General features: G+C 38.2%; 1 protein-coding gene across 3 annotated transcripts in view; it reads right to left on the bottom strand.

Annotated features, from left to right (window-relative positions):
• The window catches only part of STK3 (serine/threonine kinase 3), a 310,137-nt gene that overhangs the window by 74,458 nt on the left and 213,292 nt on the right, over positions 1-22,387 (bottom strand). For all 3 annotated transcript variants that reach the window (XR_011259059.1, XR_011259060.1, XM_069600533.1), the window contains exon 9: positions 7,928-8,120. Coding sequence is in view for 1 of the 3 variants with exons in the window: in XM_069600533.1 (XP_069456634.1) it covers positions 7,928-8,120 (193 nt within the window). In the remaining 2 variants the exon portion in view is untranslated. The remainder of the gene's footprint in view (positions 1-7,927; positions 8,121-22,387) is intronic.

The raw sequence follows: 22,387 nt of genomic DNA, 5'->3' as shown, positions 1-22,387 counted from the left end.
GAAAGTTAACAGAAGTCCAAAAATCAACTGAAATAAAAGGAGGTAGTCTGTTTCATCGGAGAAAGCAATGGCACCCCACTCTAGTACTCTTGCCTGGAAAATCCCATGGACAGAGGAGCCTGGTGGGCTGCAGTCCATGGGATCGCTAAGGGTCGGACATGACTGAGCGACTTCACTTTCACTTTTCACTTTTATGCATTGGAGAAGGAAATGGCAACCCACTCCAGTGTTCTTGCCTGGAGAATCCCAGGGATGGGGCAGCCTGGTGGGCTGCTGTCTACGGCGACACATAGGGTTGGACACGACTGAAGCGACTTTATAGTAGTCTGTTTCATTAGATTTTTCTGTTTGGATGATGTCAAAACAAGGTATCATTAACCAAGACATCCCTCTACACAATTTTTTCAAATGTATGTGCTTATACTTTTAACTATTTTCCATAATTTAGTTTAAAACCTACTATCAACATCTAGAGTATACACTTTTTACGTACAAAGAAAATTTTAAAAACAATTTTTAATTTATAAGGAGGAAAATAGGTTAAGTATATTTTAAAAGTTGGACTTCCTAGGTGGCACAGTGGTAAAGAATCTGCCTGCCAATGCAGGAGATGCAGGGTCCTGGGTCTGGAAAGATCCCTTGGAGAAGGGAATGGCAACCCACTCCAGTATTCTTGCCTGGAGAATCCCATGGACAGAGGAGCTAATGACTGAACACGCCCACACATGTTTTAAAAGTTAACGGGATGGAGCAGCTGTAATTGGCCAGTCATACTTAACTACACCATATGAAACACGTGTCTACAGAGTGCAGTTGAGTCTCCAAGGAGGCTCGTGTTCACAAAGAGGATGATGCTTCTGACTTACAATTTGTTTTTTAAAAAAGAAATAGGAGGCCCTCCAACAGGAGAGTGAAGCAGGAAATCTCAAGACAGTAACCACTGTCATATGTGATTGTGGTTGCTATGGTGAATACTTTTTTTTAAATACACAGAAAATAATCACATAAAATTGACATCAATTTCTCCAGTTATGGTTGAATTCTGACTCTATCTTATAAAAATATTTTTTTATTTTAATAATAAATTTTATGGTCAAAATTACTTCATCCTTCAATTTTGGTCCCAATTTCTTCAACTAGTTGCTATGGAACTAAAATCCCATTAGCAATAAGGAATAAAATAATCACCACTATATTCTTTTGTGTATGTGAAATTTTAAAGAAAAAATTATTTCCTCTCCTTCAAACATTCCCTAAAACACACACAAGGAAAGTAAATTGTATGGTATATCATACCTTTTACAAAATATGCCAGCCTACTCATAATTATTCACTAGCTATTCTAATTTACACATGACTTCTAAAGAGATGAAAAACTGTCATGAAAATTTAAATATACAATAGAATTTTTAGAATAATCTAAAATAAATATAATGTTTAATTTTTAATTTCTTAACATGAGTATGACAAAGACAGTCAAATGTAGAAATGAAATAATCATCACTTTAGCATAATATCTGGAGTAGGAAATGGTAGCCCACTCCAGTATTATTGCCTGGGAAATCCCATGGATAGAGAAGCCTGGCAGGCTACAGTCCACGGAGTTGCAAAGAGTTGGACATGACTGAGTGACTAACACTTCACTTCACTTAGCATAATATATTTCATTATCAAATGGTTTTTGAATATTATCTAATTTGTTCTAAAAATATTTAAGATGTGGGTGTTCCACCTGATTAATGATCCAGAAAATCTGTCCTTTAATTTGTTGCCAAGAGTACAGTGAATAGGGTATATATAGAAGGGGCTTTCCAGGTGGCACTAATAGAAAAGAACCCACTTAGCAGTGCAGGAGATGTTAAGAGACGCAGGTTTGATCTCTGGGTTGGCAAGATCACCTGGAGTAGGGCACAGCAACCCACTCCAATATTTTTGCCTGGAGAATCTCCCCATGGACAGGGGAGCCTGGTGGACTATAGCCCATGGGGTCAAAAGAGTCGGACATGACTGAGGCGAGTCAGTGTGTGTGTGTGTGTGTGTGTGTGTGTGTGTATACATACGTGTGTGTGTGTGTATGTGCATGTGTAAACCAGGATGTTAGTCCAGAAGCTACTAACATCAGCTTTTTCTTAACATCAGACTCTGCTATGAAACAAAGGAGGACACAGTCAACATGGAGATGATCTAGAGGCTATTCAGAAAAAGATTAAAAGCTCAGTAAATAATACCTGCACAAAGGTTAAAAGAAAAGTGAAAGAAAGTGAAATCACTCAGTCGTGTCCAACTCTTTGCAACCCCATGGACTGTAGCCTACCAGGCTCCTCTGTCCATGGGATTTTCCAGGCAATAGTCCTGGAGTGGATTGCCATTTCCTTCTCCAGGGGATTTTCCCAACCCAGGGACTGAACCCAGGTCTGCCGCATTGTAGATAGACGCTTTACCATCTGAGCCACCAGGGAATGAAATGTACAGCCAGAAAAAGTCTGAGGATACAATTTAGTAAGTATCCAAGTATACATGAAGAGGTCTTGCACAGAAAATGGTGACCAGCTGTTTTCCATCTCCAATGAGGGCAAAATAAAAGGAAATAGACAAATCGAAGCCCGGGATTTTAGTTAAATGGAAGGAATGATTTCCTGTGTGAGTAGTGAGCACTGCAATAACCACTGTTAAATTCTTAAACTAAGAATTTTTCTTTCACTGTGTTTAATAAAAAAAAAAATTCTTAATTTGCTCAGTCATGTCCAACTCTTTGCGACCCCATAAGCTGTAGCACGCCAGGCTCCTCTGTCCATGGGAATTCTCCAGATAAGAATACTGGATCGGGTTGCCATTCCCTCCTCCAGGGGATCTTCCCAACTGAGGAATCGAACTCAGGTCTCCAGCACTGCAGGCAAATTCTTCACTGTCTAAGCTACCAGGGAAGCCTAACAGTTGGCTGAAACTAAGCAACGACTGCCATTGCCTCTGGTGAGCCTTCTTATTGTACAGGCTGGAAAGCTAAACACTACATTTCCTGTAACACCCTGCACCTAGGGTCCTGGGTAAGTGTACTCTCTCATGACTGGGAAAGCAAGAAACAAGGCAGAGAACAGGGGCCTGCTACCGCAGCCATTTCCTTCCAGCAGCACAGCTATGCAGACATGGGATTTTTTTACAGCAGCATTCCAGCTCCAGTCATCAGCCTCACAGGTGCTAAAACGGTGGCTGCAGTCTCAGTGGTAGCTTTCTAATCCCTGAATAGCAACAGGGGTTTGATCTCAATCTGTATTAGTGAATTCAGCAGCCTCTGAATTCACTAGCTTCCTGACTGTAGTAATAGTAGTAGTTCCATAACAGTCACTTTTGTGGGGGTGGGAGTCATTCTTGGAGGCCCAGCCTACACAGCCCTCTCTTCCAACCTCTCTGCTGATTTTGTTAATATCCAAAACTCTGACTTAAATCTTTTTGTGTTTAAAATGTGTAGTTTCTGTCCTCCAAAAAACACTGACTGATGCAAGCCTATATGTGTATAACTGCTCAGCCCTCATAATAAAAGCATCAGCTTGGTCATACTACATGGTGTCTACAAGGGTATCATCAAAATCACTGTAAAATACGTTCCTCAAATGATAAAACACGATATCCAAATCTAGCAGTTTCTCTGATCTAGAGGTTTAGCAATGTTGTCAAAAAAGGAAATCAAATTACTCTGATATGATCTGTTCCCACTAACCTACGCTGACTTATAACAATTCAGGTCTCCTTTCCTAAAGGACTCACGAATATTCTAGACAGCCTGCCCACGGGGATGTCAGGATCACTGGCCCACAGCAATACTGTGATCTGGGGGGTCACACCTGGGTCTGTATATTGGGTCTACCACTCATCTGCTATGAAATCTTGGACAAGTCACTTCATGTTCCCAAGTCTCAGTTTCCTTAGTGGCAAATGATAGTGACGTTATTTGCAAAGTCCTTGTGAGAAGTTAATGAAATAATGTATGTAAAGTTCCAAGCACAATGTTCAGCCCACACTAGACCTGCAGTTAATGATAGCTGTGAAAGTGAAGTCGCTCAGTTGTGTCCAACTCTTTGCGACTTCATGGACTATATGTAGCCCGTCAGGCTCCTCCGTCTATGGGATTTTCCAGGCAAGAGTACTGGAGTGGGTTGCCAGCTATAGCTTGAGAAATTTACCTTCTACTCTCTTTTCTGAAAATAAAAAATGAATAAAATAAAATAAAAATTAACTTCATCTTGCTTACATGGCATTTCCCTCATTTTCTTAAAAAAAGACATCAAACTTCACAAACAGTGGAATACAATTCTCTCACCTGCAAGTTATCTCAACACGTTACTGATCATACTCCTAGTCAGGAGGTATCGAATCAGTTGAGTGTTCCCTGATCGTTACATCACCTTGCCATTTGATTTCTTATATGCCAATCCAGTCCCAGCTCTGAGAGGCCAGAAAGTTCTACTGTAGGAACACGGCAGATCTGAATAAGCTAAAAGGCCCCCACTCTTTCTTTGCTGCAAGAGTTTTGCTCTTCTAGAGTTACCCACAAAGAAATAACCTCTACTAGTTTATCAATTTAATGACAATGGATTCCTGATCTGACCCTAATCTATTTCCTCTGGATTAAAAAAAAATCCTAAATGTTGATTTCCTTAATGACAACCAACCTGCTTACACTTACTGTCAACCTTATAATTCCAACTGGCATAGACTAGTCTGGATAAAAGATAATATGTAATGCAGTAGAAATCTATTGGCAAATATTGGCTGATGCCAGATTCTGAAAGACCTGGGTTACCGAGCTGAAGCAGCGACATCCAGTGAGTAAGGAGAGCCCAGGGAAGCAGGAATGGGAAGAGGCGGTGGGTGGGGGGGGGGTGGGGGGGTGGGGGGGTGGGGGGGTGGGGGGGTGGGGGGGTGGAGTCAGGGCGGGGACGGTAAGAGTAACACAGGCATTGCTGGAAGCAAGCACCAGAGTTCTCTGGATGCGCTCTCCAGGTCTATGCCCATTAAAAAAAAAAAAAATTTAAATATTTTCTGTCATTTTCTCCATTTCCCTCAAAAGATCTTTTAACAACTTTGCTTCCTAGACTTAAGTCATCACACTTTTAAGAAGTAAGGAAAACAGGCCTATAATTTCTACCTTCATGGATATAGGTATAAAAAAGTATGCAGACATAATTTAAACTGTTAAGAATATTAAATTGGGCAACTCTTTTGAAGCTTCAATGGTAAAGGTGTTGGAAACCAGAATTTTCAGCATATAACATTGTAGATATTTTAGAAAACTGAAAACTATAAAATGCTTTCATATTTTAGGGAATATATAGATATATAATCTTTTTAGGGAACAAAAATGCTGAAGACATATTACCATGTGGGGCTTTCTTTAACTTTTAACATAACCTAAGAGCTCACACCAACTAATCTAAGACATTTTAAAAAAGATTAACATCATGAGGAAAGACAAAACTAAAACTAAAACTAATTATGTAGTTTCACAGAAAGTAAGTTCTGCCTCAGTAACTTCCTTACATTCTATACTATTGCTATATTACAGTATGACAAAACCAGGGGTTACACTAACATCATTTGGTTCAACTTTTGGGTACATGGAAATCTCATATTATAGAATGATGTCTAAATTGTGGAAACTTAAAATACAAGGAAACTTGGCTCATGAGATTTAAAACTTGCTCAAGCATATAAAGCAACTACATAAACCGCTATCTGCTCCATTTAAAAATGAGCTTTCAATAAAACTTCTGTGAACAAAAAAAATCATGCTTAGGATGTAAAATTATGACATAATCTGAATGTTTACTGTGGTTGTCAAAGCTAAAAGTCATTATACAAAACATGTGGAAATCTGTTATTTTAAAGCATGAGGTCTGATAAATCATTATAACATATCTCTTCCTTGAAACAGAATAATCTAACGTGAACTCAATTCCATATATACTCATTTTTTAACTACTGTTTAAATGATGATGTTCAACTATATGGACTGTATGGGAAAAGTTGTTTATGTAGCGTCATAAGGAGCTCAGTAGCTCTCTGAAGATAGAAGGAAGCACTTGATAATCTTACTGGTCTGTTAAGAATCAGAAAACCTGACTTAGAAGAATTTTATCAGCTGTGGAAAACCGACGGTACCTGCTGATGGGAAGTGTGCTGTAAATGACCTTATCTGTCTTTTCAATCTACAGGGTATATGGCTTGCACCCTAACATAAGCTGGTTTTGGAGGCCACAAGACCATCCAGAGTAGTCTGTTAGCATGTTAAGCATTCAGAACCCCTATTCTAGTAATATGCTCAGCTAGGAATGCAAGTGTTAGACTGCTTTCCAGGGCAAAGGCTCAGGAAACCCATCAGCATGGAAGATTAAAAAAAAAAAAGAAAAAAAATCACACCTCTTTCCACCCAGGATTAACTATCAATATCTGGCAATGTGTTTTCATCCTGTGCTTCACAACCCTCCCTTTCAAAGTATACAACCATAACGGGTATGTTTACTAAGGAATGTGAAGAAAGCAACGGCAGTTGAGCCAAATGACTCGAAGCTATAAGCTTACCAAGCAGCCTCCTCATGGGGTGTGTGTGTTGGAGGGGATGGGGCGGGAGGGGAGCAGCAAAAAGAAACAAAAATGTTGGAGAGGAAATTCCTACCTATATTCATTTTACACCATCAGCAAATCACTTGACTATAACTTTATAGGCTCCACAGTGCAAGAAGTCATATACTGCTGCTTTTGTGCCCTTCGGAAGAAGTCCTATGTAGTGAAAAACAGCCTGTGCTTAGACTCTGACACTGACCACATATGACTAGAGTAGTGAGGGAAGAAAAAGGTCAGTAGGCATCAAGAGGTAATTAATCTGCTTTTGTCTGTAACTGAGAAATCACAATGTCCTACATTGTTAATTGCAATCTTAAAGAGCCACGTTTATACAAAAAGAAATGCTAGCCTGCGAAAGTATCTCTGTCTTCATCACTCTGTAAGCAAAGGAGATCAGAAAGAATGCTTTAACCGTCCTTTCAGCCCTGCAGCGCCCCTGGCACTGTGCCTCTTCCGTGACGAGCAGTAGTAAGTATGCAGCAAGCTGAATGTTCTGCATGAGTATCTCTGTCCCTTGATTCATCTTTCTAGTGTTTCTTCTTTTCCCATCTTAGCCCTTATGTCTTCCCTCAGCAGCTTCACTGATAATTTGGACAACATGAAATAATATTATATTGTATTATTTGGGACGGAATTTTAGGTTTACTTTTTTAATCGGAAAAGCAAATGTGAGGAATTTTTTTTATCTCTATCGTTCTATCTCAAAAATACTTTACAAATTAAATTTTGGATTAGTATCCTTCAATAGAGAAAGTTCCATAAACCCTCGGTTAAAGAGGAGCGGCTTTCTGCTGTACTAAAAGAAATCCTGAAAACTTACTTGTGCCATACTTCTTTCACTGTTTTCCCCCCTCAAACTTTAAGCGTTTCATTTTGTATTGAGGGTATAGCAAATTAATAATGTTGTGGTAGTTTCAGGTGAACAGCGAAGGGACTCGGCCATACATTTACATGGATCTGTTCTCTTCCAAACACCCCTCTCACGCAGGCTGCCACATAACACCGGGCAGGGTTCCCTGTGCTACACAGCAGGTCCTTGCTGGTTATCCATTTTGAGTGTAGCAGTGTGAACATGGCCTTCCCAAACTCCCTAGCTATCCCTTCTCCTCTGGCAACCATAAGTTCATCTGCTAAGTCTGTGAGTCTCTCTCTATTCTGTAGGTTCATTTCTTTCTAGACTGTTAAATAAGTCAAGAAACAAAATTTTCCATAACTGGCTGTAACAAGTAACACAGAACTATCCTGGTTTCTATAGAAGCATACTCTCAAAACAGAAGATTAATATTCAATGGGGGAAAAAGCCACATACTTTTCATAGTTCCATCTTCTTCTTCCTCATCCTCGCTGTTTATGACCATGGTCCCCAAGTCAGACTCTAACATAGTGCTGCTGTGTTCGATCATGGTCTGGGCCCCTTCACTCATCGTGCTTGTGGCCCGCATGGTTCCCACGCTTTCCGAGCTCGTCTTCACCATGGTGTGGGAGTCCAGCTCATCCTCATCCTGCAGGCAGAACACAGCAATAAAGGCAGGCTTTTCTAACACAGATGGATATCTTAGAAATGTGCATTATCATATTTTTAATAATAAAAAAATTCTATTACTACTAATTTTCATGTAAGGACATATATACAGTGTTATCCTAAGCACCAACTATCCAAAATAACCTAAAGAATTCAAAGTGAAGCTTTAGGTAATTAAAACTCAAGCAATAGACATTGTTTGATGAAACTGAAGGTGGCCAGTTGTTCTTAAAGAATCACTGCAGATGGTGACTACAGCCATGAAATTAAAAAATGCTTACTCCTTGGAAGGAAAGTTATGACCAACCTAAACAGCATACTGAAAAGCAGAGACATTACTTTGCAAACAAAGGTCCGTCTAGTCAAGGCTATGGTTTTTCCAGTAGTCATGTATAGATGTGAGAGTTGGACTGTGAAGAAAGATGAGCGCCAAAGAATTGATGCTTTTGAACTGTGGTGTTGGAGAAAAATCTTGAGAGTCCCTTGGACTGCAAGGAGATCCAACCAGTCCATTCTAAAGGAGATCAGCCCTGGGTGTTCTTTGGAAGGAATGATGCTAAAGCTGAAACTCCAGTACTTTGGCTACCTCATGTGAAGAGTTGCCTCATTGGAAAAGACTTTGACGCTGGGAGGGACTGGGGGCAGGAGGAAAAGGGGACGACAGACGGTGAGATGGCTGGATGGCATCACCAACTCGATGGACGTGAGTTTGAGTGAACTCCAGGAGTTGGTGATGGACAGGGAGGCCTGGCGTGCTGCAATTCATGGGGTCGCAAAGAGTCGGACACAACTGAGTGACTGAGCTGAACTGAAGATAGGTAAGGTAGATAATCAACAAAGAATATATAACAAAATAAATAAAAGACAGCACATTAAACACAGAGTGTGTTGGCACTATTATAACAGCCTTAATAATGTTTATAACTTTTACAAAAGCCATTAGCTTTTAAAAAATTATTACAAATACACATAATATAAAATCTACCATCTTAATCATTTTTCAGGGCACAGTTCTATGGCATTAGGAACCCGTCTCGTCAAGGCTACGGTTTTTCCTGTGGTCATGTATGGATGCAAGAGTTGGACGGTGAAGAAGGCTGGGTGCTGAAGAATTGATGGTTTTGAACTGTGGTGTTGGAGAAGACTCTTGAGAGTCCCTTGGACTGCAAGGAGATCCAACCAGTCCATTCTGAAGGAGATCAACCCTGGGATTTCTTTCGAAGGAATGATGCTGAAGCTGAAGCTCCAGTACTTTGGCCACCTCATGTGAAGAGTTGACTCATTGGAAAAGACTCTGATGCTGGGAGGGATTGGGGGCAGGAGGAGAAGGGAACGACTGAGGATGAGATGACTGGATGGCATCACGGACTGGATGGACGTTGAGTCTGAGTGAACTCCAGGAGATGGTGATGGACAGGGAGGCCTGGCGTGCTGCGATTCATGGGGTTGCAAATAGTTGGACACGACTGAGCTGAACTGAACAGTGTCATCCAATCATCAACACCCTATTCCAAAAATGTTTCATTATCTCAAACAGAAATTCTATACCCATTAAAAACTAACTCCTCACTCCTCCCTTCTCCCAATCCTATTCTACTTTCTGGTAGAAAGTATGGAATCTCTGTTCTATTTTCTGTCACAATGAATTCACCTATTCTAGGCACCTCATATAGGTAGAATCATGTCTTCTGTGTCTGGCTTATTTCATTTAGCAAAATGTTTTCAAAGTTCATCCAAATTGTCCCAGATATCAGAATTTTATTTAAGACTGAATGGTATTTCACCGTGTGTGTGCAAATACGCATACCCAACCACCATCACCACCACTACCACCACCTTCTGTTTATCCATTCACTTGTTAATGGACATTAAGATGTTTACACCTTTTGGTTATTATGAATAATGCTCTGAACACTGGTATATAAGTATCTATAGATACATGGTCCTTGACTTCTAATGGTTCAACTTAGGATTTTTCAATGCTACAACAGTACAAAAGAGATATACATTCAGTAGAAACAGTACTTTGAATTTTGACCTGTTCCCAGCCTTAGCAACATTTGGTAGGAATGAAGCTCTGTGACAGCAGCAGCCAGCCACGGAATCGGGGATGTAAAGAACCCATACATTTACAACCATTCTGTACCTATAAAACCATTCTGTGTTTCACAGAATGCTATGGTTCAGCACAGCATTCAACAAATTGCATGGGATTCCATACTTTATTATAAAATAGGCTTTGCGTTAGATGATTTTGCCAAACTGCAGGCTAATCTAAGTGCTCTGAGCACATTTAAGGTAGGCTAGACTAAGCTAGGCGTTTTGGTAGGTTAGGTATATGAAATGCATTTTTGACTTTATCATAGTTTCAACTAGTGAGTTACTTAAGACGTAACCTCATTAAACATTAAGGGGGATCTGTTTTGAGTCCCTGCTCTCAATTCTTTTGAGAGCACTTGGAAGTGCAAATTATATGCTTTCCGCATTGGCTGCACTATTTTATACTCCAAGAGTGTACAGGGTTGCAACTTCACATTCTCATCAACACTTGTCCCCCACCCCCACCCCCGCCTTTTGCTAACAGACATCCTAATGGATATGTGGTATCTCACTGTGATTTGATTTACATTTTCCGAAAAACCAGTGATATTTAGCATCTTTTCATGTGCTTATTGGCCATCTGTATATCTTCTTTGAAGAAATCTCTATTCAAGTCCTTTGCTCATTTAGTGTTATAGGCTGTTTTTGTTGTCGAGCCAAATAAGTTCTTTTTAGATTCTGGATATTAATCCCTTATCAGATATATGATTTGCAATTATTAAATGGCAACCCACTCCAGTATTCTTGCCTGGAGAATCCCATGGATGGAGGAGCCCGGTGGGCTACAGTCCACAGGGTCGCAAAGAGTCGAACATGACTGAGTGACTTAACTTTCAACTTAACTTTTCTTCATTCTACAGGCTTTCTTTTTACTCTTTTGATAGTTTCTATGACACACAAAAGCTTTCATTTTGATGAAGTCCAATTTATCTTTTTCTTTTGTTGCTTATATTTTTGTTGTCATATCCCAGCCATTGGCTTTTAAATGAAATTCACAGAAGAATCAAGTCAGTGACATAAGTATGACCCAAAAAATGTTCTTTAGAACGTTCACCAAAAGATAAACTGGAATAGGGCCACAAAACTAAACTAACAAATTCTGTTTGAGAAACCAAGCAATGTGCTGTTTGGAAAAACTCGATCATGCACTGAGATTCATTTATATCTACTTCACTTTAAGTAGAAACAAACAAACAAAACCTAAGTTCTGACAGAAAGCTAAAATGCAAATATTGGAGAACAGGAACATCCACGTTGTTCTCAGCGGTTTGACACCCCTCCTCTTCCTAAACTGACAGTATAAACTCAGCATTATCTCTCAAGTCCTTTGCTTGTCTTTCATGAGCTTCTCTTCTTTTAGAAGACTTCTTCATTCTTATGCCTTCAACTATCTTATGTGTTGAGGACTCCCAAATTCTGAAAATCTTCCTGACTTTATTTGCTACTTACAAGCTTAATGATGTTTGAAACTCAACAATCTCAAATGAGATCATTTCATCCATCTCCATGGCCCTTCTAGTCTGCCTCCAGCCCCAAAAACAACCACTGCAAAGCACAGGTGTCTTCCTTAGCTATCTGAGAGTAAAATTTCAATGTCTTCGTGGGTTTACTCTTTTTCATTCCCTATATACCAACAGTCAACAAGCTCTTCTTCAAAAAAAATTTTCTCGGTTCTGTCTCTTTTTCCATTCCCACTGCTCCTGAGCATATTCCTCAACTCATGCCTGGGTAACTGAAGGGGGAGCACCGCGACCTTCTAGAATCAGAGAGATGTTAGTTCAAATCCTAGTTCAAATCACTTACTAGACTTAAGACCTTTGCTTGGTGATTTGGTCACTAAGATGTGTCCGACTCTTGTGACCCCATGGACTGCAGCCAACAAGGCTCCTCTTGCATTTCCCAAGCAAGAATACTGGGGTGAACTGCCATTTCCTTCTCTGGAGGATCTTCCCGACTCAGGGATCAAACGTGGGTCTCCCGTATCACAGGTGGATTCTTTACCCACTGAACCACCAGGGAAGCCCTCTTAAGACCTTTTAATAAAGCTATTTAAACTCGCTGAAGTTGGGTTTCTTTCATTGGTGTTATGATGATTAAATGAGAAAAGGTATGCCAAGTGCTTCCATGCTACTAGGAATAAGGTAGTTTCACCTTCTTTAAAGTTACACCATATTACACCAATCTTTCTACTTGTATTATATTCTTCTGCTAAAGAATCTATAATGGCTCCCAGTTCTTACCTGCACTGAAAGCTAAACAAAGCTGTGTAAATTTTAATGTCCTTGTTATCTTGTTTTAAATAGTCAACCTATTTTCCCATTGTTCATGTATCACGCAATAGAGTCAACTGACCTCAATGAGTCTCTAGCAGCCATAAACCATATCATGCTATGCTCATTAAGGCTTCATCTTTGTTCATGTCTTCTTCACTACCCAGGATGGTCTTTCCTCGCTAATTCATTTTCATTAAATCCTATTACCTTCATGGCTAATTCAGTCTTTATTAATTATTCCCTTTTTCAAACTTTGAGAATTTATAACCTGCCTTACAGGTTGCACTTCTGCATTTAAATTTATGATCTTATACTGTAACTGTTCCATAAAATCTTCTATAAATATAATACCTATGGACAAGAAAGCCTTATAACTATCTCTGAATCTACTGAAGTACTCCATTCAGTACCCCATGAAGGTCAAGTATTCATTGTATATTTACTTTTTCACAGGACTGTAAAATCATGAAGTTTAATAATTCAACCCCTTATTTTATACATAAAAAAAACAAGGCCCATAGAAAGTAAGGGACTTCCCCAAGGTCACACACCTATTTAAAAGTAGAACTGGGACTAAGAAACTAGTTCCTTCATTTCTTAATCCATTATTCCCCCAAGTACATGTACATTATTTACATTTTAAAATTTTGATCTACTTGAATGTTTAAGGTAGAGGTGCAAGCTTACACTTTTCACAGCTTACGTCACCAGATCTTATGCTGAAAGGGTCCCATACAAATCACTTGTTCCATCCTAGTCAAAGCCACTGTCGTCTCTCAGATTATTACAACAACCTCCTAGCAGTTTTCACTTTTTGCCCTCTTTGTTCCCATTAGTCTCCCACGTAACAGGCAGATTGATCCTTTCAAAACACAAATCACATCATGTTACTCTCTGACTCACCAACCCTGCATCTGGCCTCCCGTCACAGTTACCAAAAAGCCCAAAATCTTTATCATGGCCAAATGTGATCTGGCCCAGTAACATCTGCCAGTCCCATCTCCTATCACATTCCTTCCCACTCACCAAGTTCCAGCCAGCCTGGCCTCCTGTGCTGTTTCTTGAGCATTCAAAGCATGTTCCTCTTCAGCCTTTTAAACTGGCTGATCTCTTAACCTGGAATGCTCTTCTTTAAGGCAGTTTTATTTTCTTCTTAACTCAGGTCTCCATTTAGATGCTAGATGTTACCTCTTTAGTGAGGCATTTTCTGACCACCAATCCAAAATCGAAGTCCCCATCAATCTTTTATCCTTCTATATTTTTCATCGCCTGTACCTGGCTTTTCTACTATTAGAATCTAAGTTTGATGAAGGCAAAGAAGACTTCTTTTTCACAGATGAATTCCCAATGCTTAGAATACCTGGTATACAGTAGGGACTTCATACAAATTTATTTAATAAATGAAGTAATTAATATTATTACTTACTAATTCATTCAACATGCATTTATTGTAAATTCATAATATGTCAAGGAGTGGACTAGGCATTGGAGATACAAAGAATAAGAAACAGTTTTGCTCCATTTTTGTTTTTTTAAGACGTTTGAGGTCTAAGAGAAATTGCCTGACATGTGAAAAATAAATTACAAGGCAATTTGTTAAATGCTGTGTTGGCAAATAACGGGAATAAAAAAAGCAGGGCCTTTTACTCTACCTCTTATCAAATGAAGAAAGCCTCATAGAAGATACTGCCTTTAAATTAAGTTCTTAAAGGATGATAAGACTATAATATTTAATGTTTTATTGTTGTTCAGTTGCCCAGTCATGTCTGAGTCTTTGTGACCCCATGGACTGCAGCATATATATATATACACACACATATACACACACACACATATATACACACACACACATATATACACACGATATTTAATATATGTATCTAAAGGCATGCTTAATATTAAAACTTCTTTTTACAACAGAACTACACTTAGACATCCATTCTCAGTTTAGATACCCCAAGTCTGAAATAGGTGCCATATTTTTGTGTTGCTATATCAGCTTTTGTGCTTACCTACGCTGATCATATACTTACTACACAATACTGTAACTGTAGGGGTATCTGACTTGTCCAAATCTATTAGACTATAAAATCTGTAAGGGAGGTAATCAGATCTTGTTAACAATTATATATCTGGTATCCATTACAAAGTCTTGTTCTCATTATAAAATCCATTATATTAATATTAAAGCCCTATTTACGAGGTAGTGCTAAAGCATAGAATGTTATATACTAGGTTCTACCACAGAACTTTATTTAAATCAACTATTTAAAACATAGAATGGCTATAAAGAAACTGGGAGGAAAAATACTGTGAATTAGAACTATTCAGTCGATTATTTGTTGAATAGGTATCATCAATGAGTTAAAAGTACTATACTAAGGACTTTTTGTGGGTCACTCCTGTTTAATCCTCTTATTAATACTATGAGACACTGCTGTCCCCATTGTGTAAACGATGAAACTGAAGTTCAAATGGTTTAATCATTTGTCCAGGATCATATAACCAATAAGCGGAGAAGCAAGGATTCTAACCAGGTTGTTTGATTCTAAAGCCCAATGGCTAACCTCCGATTTTATAAGGTTTTTAATTTATTTACAACATTCTCGACTCTAGGTTAATTTCTACTATAGGTTAGCTACAGCATGTTTCATTTTGCTAAGTTAAGAGATGACGAAACTGATATACACATAAGTAAACTAATTTGCATGTGCTAAGTCACTTCAGCCATGTCCGACTCTTTGCGACCCCAAGGACTGTAGCCTGCCAGGCTCCTCTGTCCATAGTATTTTCTAGGCAAGAATACTGAAGTGGGTTGCCATGCTCTCCTCCAGAGGATATTCCTGACCCAGGGATCAAATCCCTGTCTCTTAAGTCTCCTGCACTGCAGACAGGTTCTTTACCACTAGTGCCACCGGGGAAGCCCAAACTAATTTGCACTTTGGTCAAAAAGTTAACAAAAAAGGTTGAGATTTACTCTTTTCAGTAGATTCCACTAAGGAGGGAAGAAAAAAGTTGATTTTCTACCAGTCCTTTTAAAAAATCTACTGCTAGTTTAATATCTTATTTTACTGTGGTTGCAACCAGTTAATTCCCAAAATACTAAGCTAAATCTATTTTTGTATGTGTGAGTCATTTATCTCTCATTCTTGTAAGATTCAGTACTGTGACCATTAAATTTAATAAGAAACATAACATCTGGTTGATGTGAAATAATACTTTGAAATCTTTCTATATTCTGCATCAGAATTGAATCTATGCTGAGATAATGAAGCTTGCATCTCTGGATTCACATAACTGGCTTAGATAACCTATAAAATTATAAAAACACTGAATCAAGTTTGGAAGGGATAGCTTTTACTGCGTATTACTTGCACTTACATAGTCACTTTGCTAAAGGATGCTAAACCAATTTACAAACTAACAGTAAAAGAAAAAAAAAAAAGAGCAATCAAGTCACTAATGAGAGTGTGGCATCCAAACAGTAAATAATAAAGTACAGAAGGAATGAGAAGTTGTTTTTTATGAAATTAGAAAACTCAAATACTAATAATTTGGTGATGGTGTTGAAAACTTTTCAGTTAACACTTTTTACTTTTCTAAATCATTAACTCAAATTATTCCTGATCTTTTAGATGGCTATTAAAATTTCATTTGATTCTTTTAACATTTTTGTAATAAAACAGCTATTTATAATGTTTTTCCAAAGTTACACTTCATTTATACATACTCTGCTATTTCTTCCAGGAGAAAAGCAGAAGGAAAACATGTTGATACTTTATAGAAAAAGGTCTGCAGAGCAGATGCTTCCCCACTGCAGAGAGCCGCCAATTCCAGTAAGGAATACAATAGCATTTTCAATCAGTGGTCATCATGTGCCAGGAATGCAAAACAGAGTACTGACGATAATCCAGGTTATGAATCATAAAATCCACATGGAATACAAATATTTGAAAACATTATTAGGAAATCCTACTCCACTGCTGAGACAGATTTATGCAATAACGGTCTGAGAAATAATCAGAGCCGCTGCACTAGGTATCTTTACATTTGTAATACCTTCCACCTTAAAAATTTTTCTAAATATTCAGCTACTATCTGACTGATTTAAAGGATATTAACACAAACATTTTAGAAAGCATTTGTCATTTCTAACATGAATAAGACTATTCTTAGATAAATGGGTGTCTTTTTAATTTGCAATGTTCTAATTATTTTACTCCTCTCCTTGAAGTGATATTAAATTCTTTATTACCTATACAATTCTATAACATTATGTTATCGTTACAGAACATATCCCAGTGGCACTGATTCAATTAGATACTCCTGTTGAGTATTCAGAACTTCCCCAGGGGCTCAGCAGTAAAGAATCTGCCTGCAATGCAAGAGATGCAGGTTTGATCCCTGGATCAGGAAGATCCCCTAGAAGAGGTCACAGCAACCCACTCCCGTTTTCTTGCCTGAAGAATCCCTCGTCCTGAAGGACGAGGAGCCTGGTGGGCTGCAGTCCATGGGGTCGCACTGAGTTTGCATACTACTACAGCATGAGAAGGATTATTTTTCAGGAAAAAAAAAATGAATGTAATGAAAAGAAATTAAAGAGGACACAAACAGATGGATAGATATACCATGTTCTTGGACTGGAAGAACCAATATTGTGAAAATGACTATGCTACCCAAAGCAATCTACAGATTGAATGCAATCCCTATCAAATTACCTATGGCATTTTTCACAGAATTTTTTACATTCTGTTTAAAAATTGTAAAATAGAACAAAATATTCTACAATTTGTATGGAAACACTAAAGATCCTGACTAGCCATAGCATTCCTGAGAAAGAAAAAGTGGGAGGAATCAGGTTCCCTGACTTCAGATTATACAAAGCTTCAATCATCAAGACAGTATGGTACTGGCACAAAAACAGATCAGTGGACATGACAGAAAGCCCAGAGATAAAGCCACACACCTATGGTCACCTAATCAATGACAAAGGAGACAAGAATACACAATGGAGAAAAGACAGTCTTTTGAATAAGTAGTGCTGGGAAAACTGGACAGCTACACATAAAAGAACGAAACACTCCCTAAAACCATACACAAAAATAAAATAGTTTAAAGACCTAAATGTTAGGCCAGATACTATAAAACTCTTAGAGGAAAACATAGGCAAATATTCTCTGACATAAATCGCAGCAAGATCTTTTTTGACCTACCTCCTTGAGTAATGAAAGTAAAAATAAACAAATGGGACCAAATTAAAATAAAAGCTTCTAGACAGCAAAGGAAACCATACACAAGACAAAAAGACAGCCCTCAGAATGGGAGAAAATATTTTCAAGTGAAGCAACAAAGAATTAATCTCCAAAATATACAAACAGCTCATGCAGCTCAATGAAAAAACAAACAACCCAATCAGGAAACGGGCAGAAGACCTAAATAGATATTTCTCCAAAGACAACATACAAATGGCCAACAAACATGCTCAACATCACTAATTACTAGAGAAATGCAAATCAAAATTACAATGAGGTATCACTTCACACCAGTCAGAATGGCCACCATCAAAAAGTCTACAAACAATAAATGCTGGAGAGGGGTATGGAGAAAAGGGAATCCTCTTACACTGCTGGTGGGAATCTAAATTGATACAGTCACTATCGATGGTGGTTCCTTAGAAAACTAAAACTATAACTAGCATGTGACCCAGCAATCCCACTGCTGAGTATATACTCAGAGAAAACTGTAATTCAGAAAGACACTAATGCAGCATGCTTGGGGCTGGTGCATGGGGATGACCCAGAGAGATGTTATGAGGAGGGAGGTGGGAGGGGGGTGCATGTTTGGGAATGCATGTAAGAATTAAAGATTTTAAAATTTAAAAAATAAAAAACTAAAAAAAAATAAAATTAAAAAAAAAAGACACTAAAAAAAAAAAAAAAAAGACACATACACCCCCGATGTTCACTGCAGCAATATTCACAACAGCCAGGGACATGGAAGTGACCTAAATGTCCATCAACAGTGGAATGGATCAAAAGATGCGGTGCATGTATACAATGGAGTATTACTCAGACATAGAAAGGAATGAAACTGTGTCATGTGCAGAGATGTGGATGGCTCTTGAGACTGTTATACAGAGTATAATGTCAGAAAAAGAAAAACAAATACCATATATTAACATATATATGTGGAATCTAGAAAATTTGCAAAACAGAGACACAGACATAGACATATGGACACCAAGGGGGCAAAAGGGTGGGATGAACTGAGAGACTGGGATTGACATACACGCAATACTATGTACAAAAAATACAACTAATGAGACCTATTGTATAGCACAGGGAACTCAATTTGGTGCTTTGGGGTAACACAAATGGGAAGGAAATCCAAAAAAGAGGGCATATGTGTAAACATATGGCTGATTTACTCTGTTGTACAGCAGACACTGACAGAGCAGTGTAAAGCATCTAAACTCCAATTAAAAAAAAAATTAACTACCATATTATGGACCCAAAGAGGCCAAACTGACTTTAAAGAAAAAACTGTAAAAGAGTCTAATTCGAATAGATGAATACAGATAATGAAATAGATAATGCCAGCTATATATAAGCAAAAAAAATAGAATGATGATGGAATTTCCTACTTCGCACATGACAGAGGCACTGAGATCTAATAACTAACTGATTTGCGGTGAAAAAGCCAAATAAGAAATCCACATGGCGTGTGCGGTGCAACTTCAAGGAAATAAGCATAAAACTGGGGAAACCTGCAGCAGGGATCTTTTACTTTTCTCCCCATGCTGAACTAAACCAGAGCTTGTGCTTACATGCTAACCTGCGTCACCAAATAGATTTTAATCACTCTTGACTTAGAAAAGGCAAAAATCAAAGGGAACTCTTGTGCAGTTGCTTGTATGCCTCATACCATGGAAGAGTCCTGTGCACTGTTAAAGTAAAGGTACTCTGCACTAGGGCAAGGTGAAGCTCCTGATGCGACCGGACAGGGCACGCATTCCCTTCACATTCCACTTCCAAACATGGCAAGGCTAGCACTTATTCATTGCTTCTGTTATCCGCACATCTGCAGTGTCCACTCTTTCCGGGTTACAAGTGCAAGAGCCCACAGCAGGAGCAACTGGCTAACTGTGGTCTCGTTTTGTAGCTAAGAACTACTGAGAAAACATCAGAAATATTCCCCTTCAAATCGTTGCCCTTAAGCACTGCTTTCCAGCCTGACAGGTTGGGAAAAAAGTTATAAATTGATATTTGCCCATTAAATATTGCTAAGACTTAACAGTATCTGGAAATCTGTACCAAGAATGAACTTGCTTCCCACTGCTGTAAGTAGGTGGTCCTTCTACTTCACTGCAAAAGCAGCAGCACAAGAGCTTATACAGCTGCCGCCTTTGACGTATCTGTCTTTAACAAACAGAAATGTCTGCCTTCATGGATCCTAGCTTTTTGCATGTTCACGGGCATGTTTTAAAGTTACATCAAAGCTTTCAGGATCTCCAAGAGTCATAAAAGACTTGTTCATCAGCACAACAAGCCGAAATGGTGAGAAGGCGTGTGGGCAGGACTTCAGAGGCTCCCTGATGCAAGACGGTACAAGTTCCTGGCATTGTATTAAAAGCTTTCAAACACAAGATTATCTTACATCCCCTGTGCACAATACTGATATATCATAGATTAAATTAAAAGGTAATAGCAACCTTAACCATGACTTCTCTCTTTTCTCCCAAAGCCAAAAGCACGTCAAAGGATGAACAAAATATAAAGATTATAAAATCAAATATTTTAAGATAAAAGGAACTTCTTTAAAAACTGTTGCTGTTATGAGCAGTTTATTAAAAATCCACAAGAGGGCACCAAAGACAAAAGGCTAGAACAAATTCCATTAATTTGTGACTTATACACATAAAACAAGTTTATAAAATAGGTTATTAAATTTACTAACATACTATCAGTATCTTTCAGAAAGACTATTGGCTGCTGATTTTTTAAAAACCTGATATATTTTAAAATACCACCATCACTGCCATCTTATTTTTTATATAAGCAGTATTTATGTTTCTCAAAGGATACATCTATATTTCGTTAATACATTCAGTAATCTATCTACATGTCTACATGAAGTGATCTCCCCAATGACTTGCATAAAATAGTAGGAGCTCAGGAAACACTTGCTGACTCTACAAAATTGACAGAAACATACAAGAGGAAGTATCAAGTACGCATACCACTTTGTCACTGCATTCTAAATTACGTTTATATAAAAAGATTTATAATTGTGGTATGTTCTTAGAACAAACAGAACTTAGAGCTAATTTGTCTTTGAAAATAATGTCTTTTTCTCATCTTTTCTTTCTCCTACTCCTTGTCTGCTCTATTAGGATAGCTCTTAGCAATAATCAGAAACTTTAATAAATACTTAACAAAAGAAATCGCTTTTATAAACTCAGAAATGATAACATTATAAAATGACTTTAAGAAATCAGCTTCCAAAACATACAATTTAGAAGACAACTGTCTGAATCACAATAAAATACCAGTATTAATTTTAGCATGCAGTTTACATTACTGAAACTGCTGATACAAATGACATTCTGGGGCAGAGAAATGTCAAGTCAGGGCAGCAAAAACAAGCAGTTCTCCCCAAAGCAAATATTTATGACATGTTTGACTTATGCACTGCTCCAGAAATACTTCATGTGCCAGGACATACCTGATTATTTTTAAATGTAGATACTTTTGGTGTTGATGATACTCTTGTGGCACTATGCTAAATAATACGGGGTAAAGTCAGTTAAAATCCACTATAAAGAATTTTACACATATATTTATTGACTTGATGAATCTGAAGTATTTGTAAGCACTTACTTTGTGCCAGGCAGTATGCTAAGATATAGTCTTTGTCTTTGAGAAATGCACAGGTTAGTGGAGAAAATTAGAAAGTAGACAAATATAAATACAGTGAGTTCAGCATTCGCACAGAGCTAAACACACGATACCATGGGAGCACAGAGGAGCATTTTAATTTCAAGATCAGTTGGATAAATACCTAGGACCGCAACTTAGATCTTATGGTATGTTTAGCTTTACAAGAAACTGTCAAACTCTCTAACAGTGTTACACCATTTATGCTTTCCCACGAACAATGAATGAGCATTTCTGTTGCTGAGCTTGTTCACCAGCACTTAGCACGGTCAGTTGTTGTGGGGTTTTTTTTTCCCATTTTAGACATTCTAACGAGTATTTAATGGCAACTCATGGTTGGTGTTAACTTGCAATTCCTGATGACAAAAGGTTTTAGGCATCTTTTCCATATGCTTTTTTGACATTTATGATCTTTGACAAGGTATCTGTTCAGTATTTTTCCCCATTTTTTAAACTGTCTTGTTTTTTTATTGTTGATTTTTAAGGAGCTCATGTATTTTGGACACAAGTCCTTTCAAATAAAGTAGTGTTGGCAAATATTTTCTCAGACTATGGCTTATCTCTCCATTTTCCTAATGGTGTCTTTCACAGTGCAGTAGCTTTAGTTTTAAATATCACCAGTTGTTTTTTCTCTTTTTTTCCCCAAGGATCTTGCATTTGGTGTTTTAACTCAACACCAAACTAAAGGTAACATAGATTTTATCCTATGATTTCTTCCAGAAGTTTTCCGGTTTTCAGTTCAGTTCAGTTTCTCAGTCGTGTCCGACTCTTTGGGACCCCATGAACCGTAGCACACCAGGCTTCCCTGTCCATCGCCAACTCCCAGAGTCCACCTAAACCCATATCCATTGAGTCGGTGATGCCATCCAGCCATCTCATCCTCTGTCATCTCCTTCTCCTTCTGCCCTCAATCCTTCCCAGCATCAGGGTCTTTTCCA

The sequence above is a fragment of the Ovis canadensis genome, chromosome 9 (genome assembly GCF_042477335.2).
Source record: "Ovis canadensis isolate MfBH-ARS-UI-01 breed Bighorn chromosome 9, ARS-UI_OviCan_v2, whole genome shotgun sequence".
NCBI lineage: Eukaryota > Metazoa > Chordata > Mammalia > Artiodactyla > Bovidae > Ovis > Ovis canadensis.
This window is presented reverse-complemented; position numbering and strand designations above follow the sequence as displayed.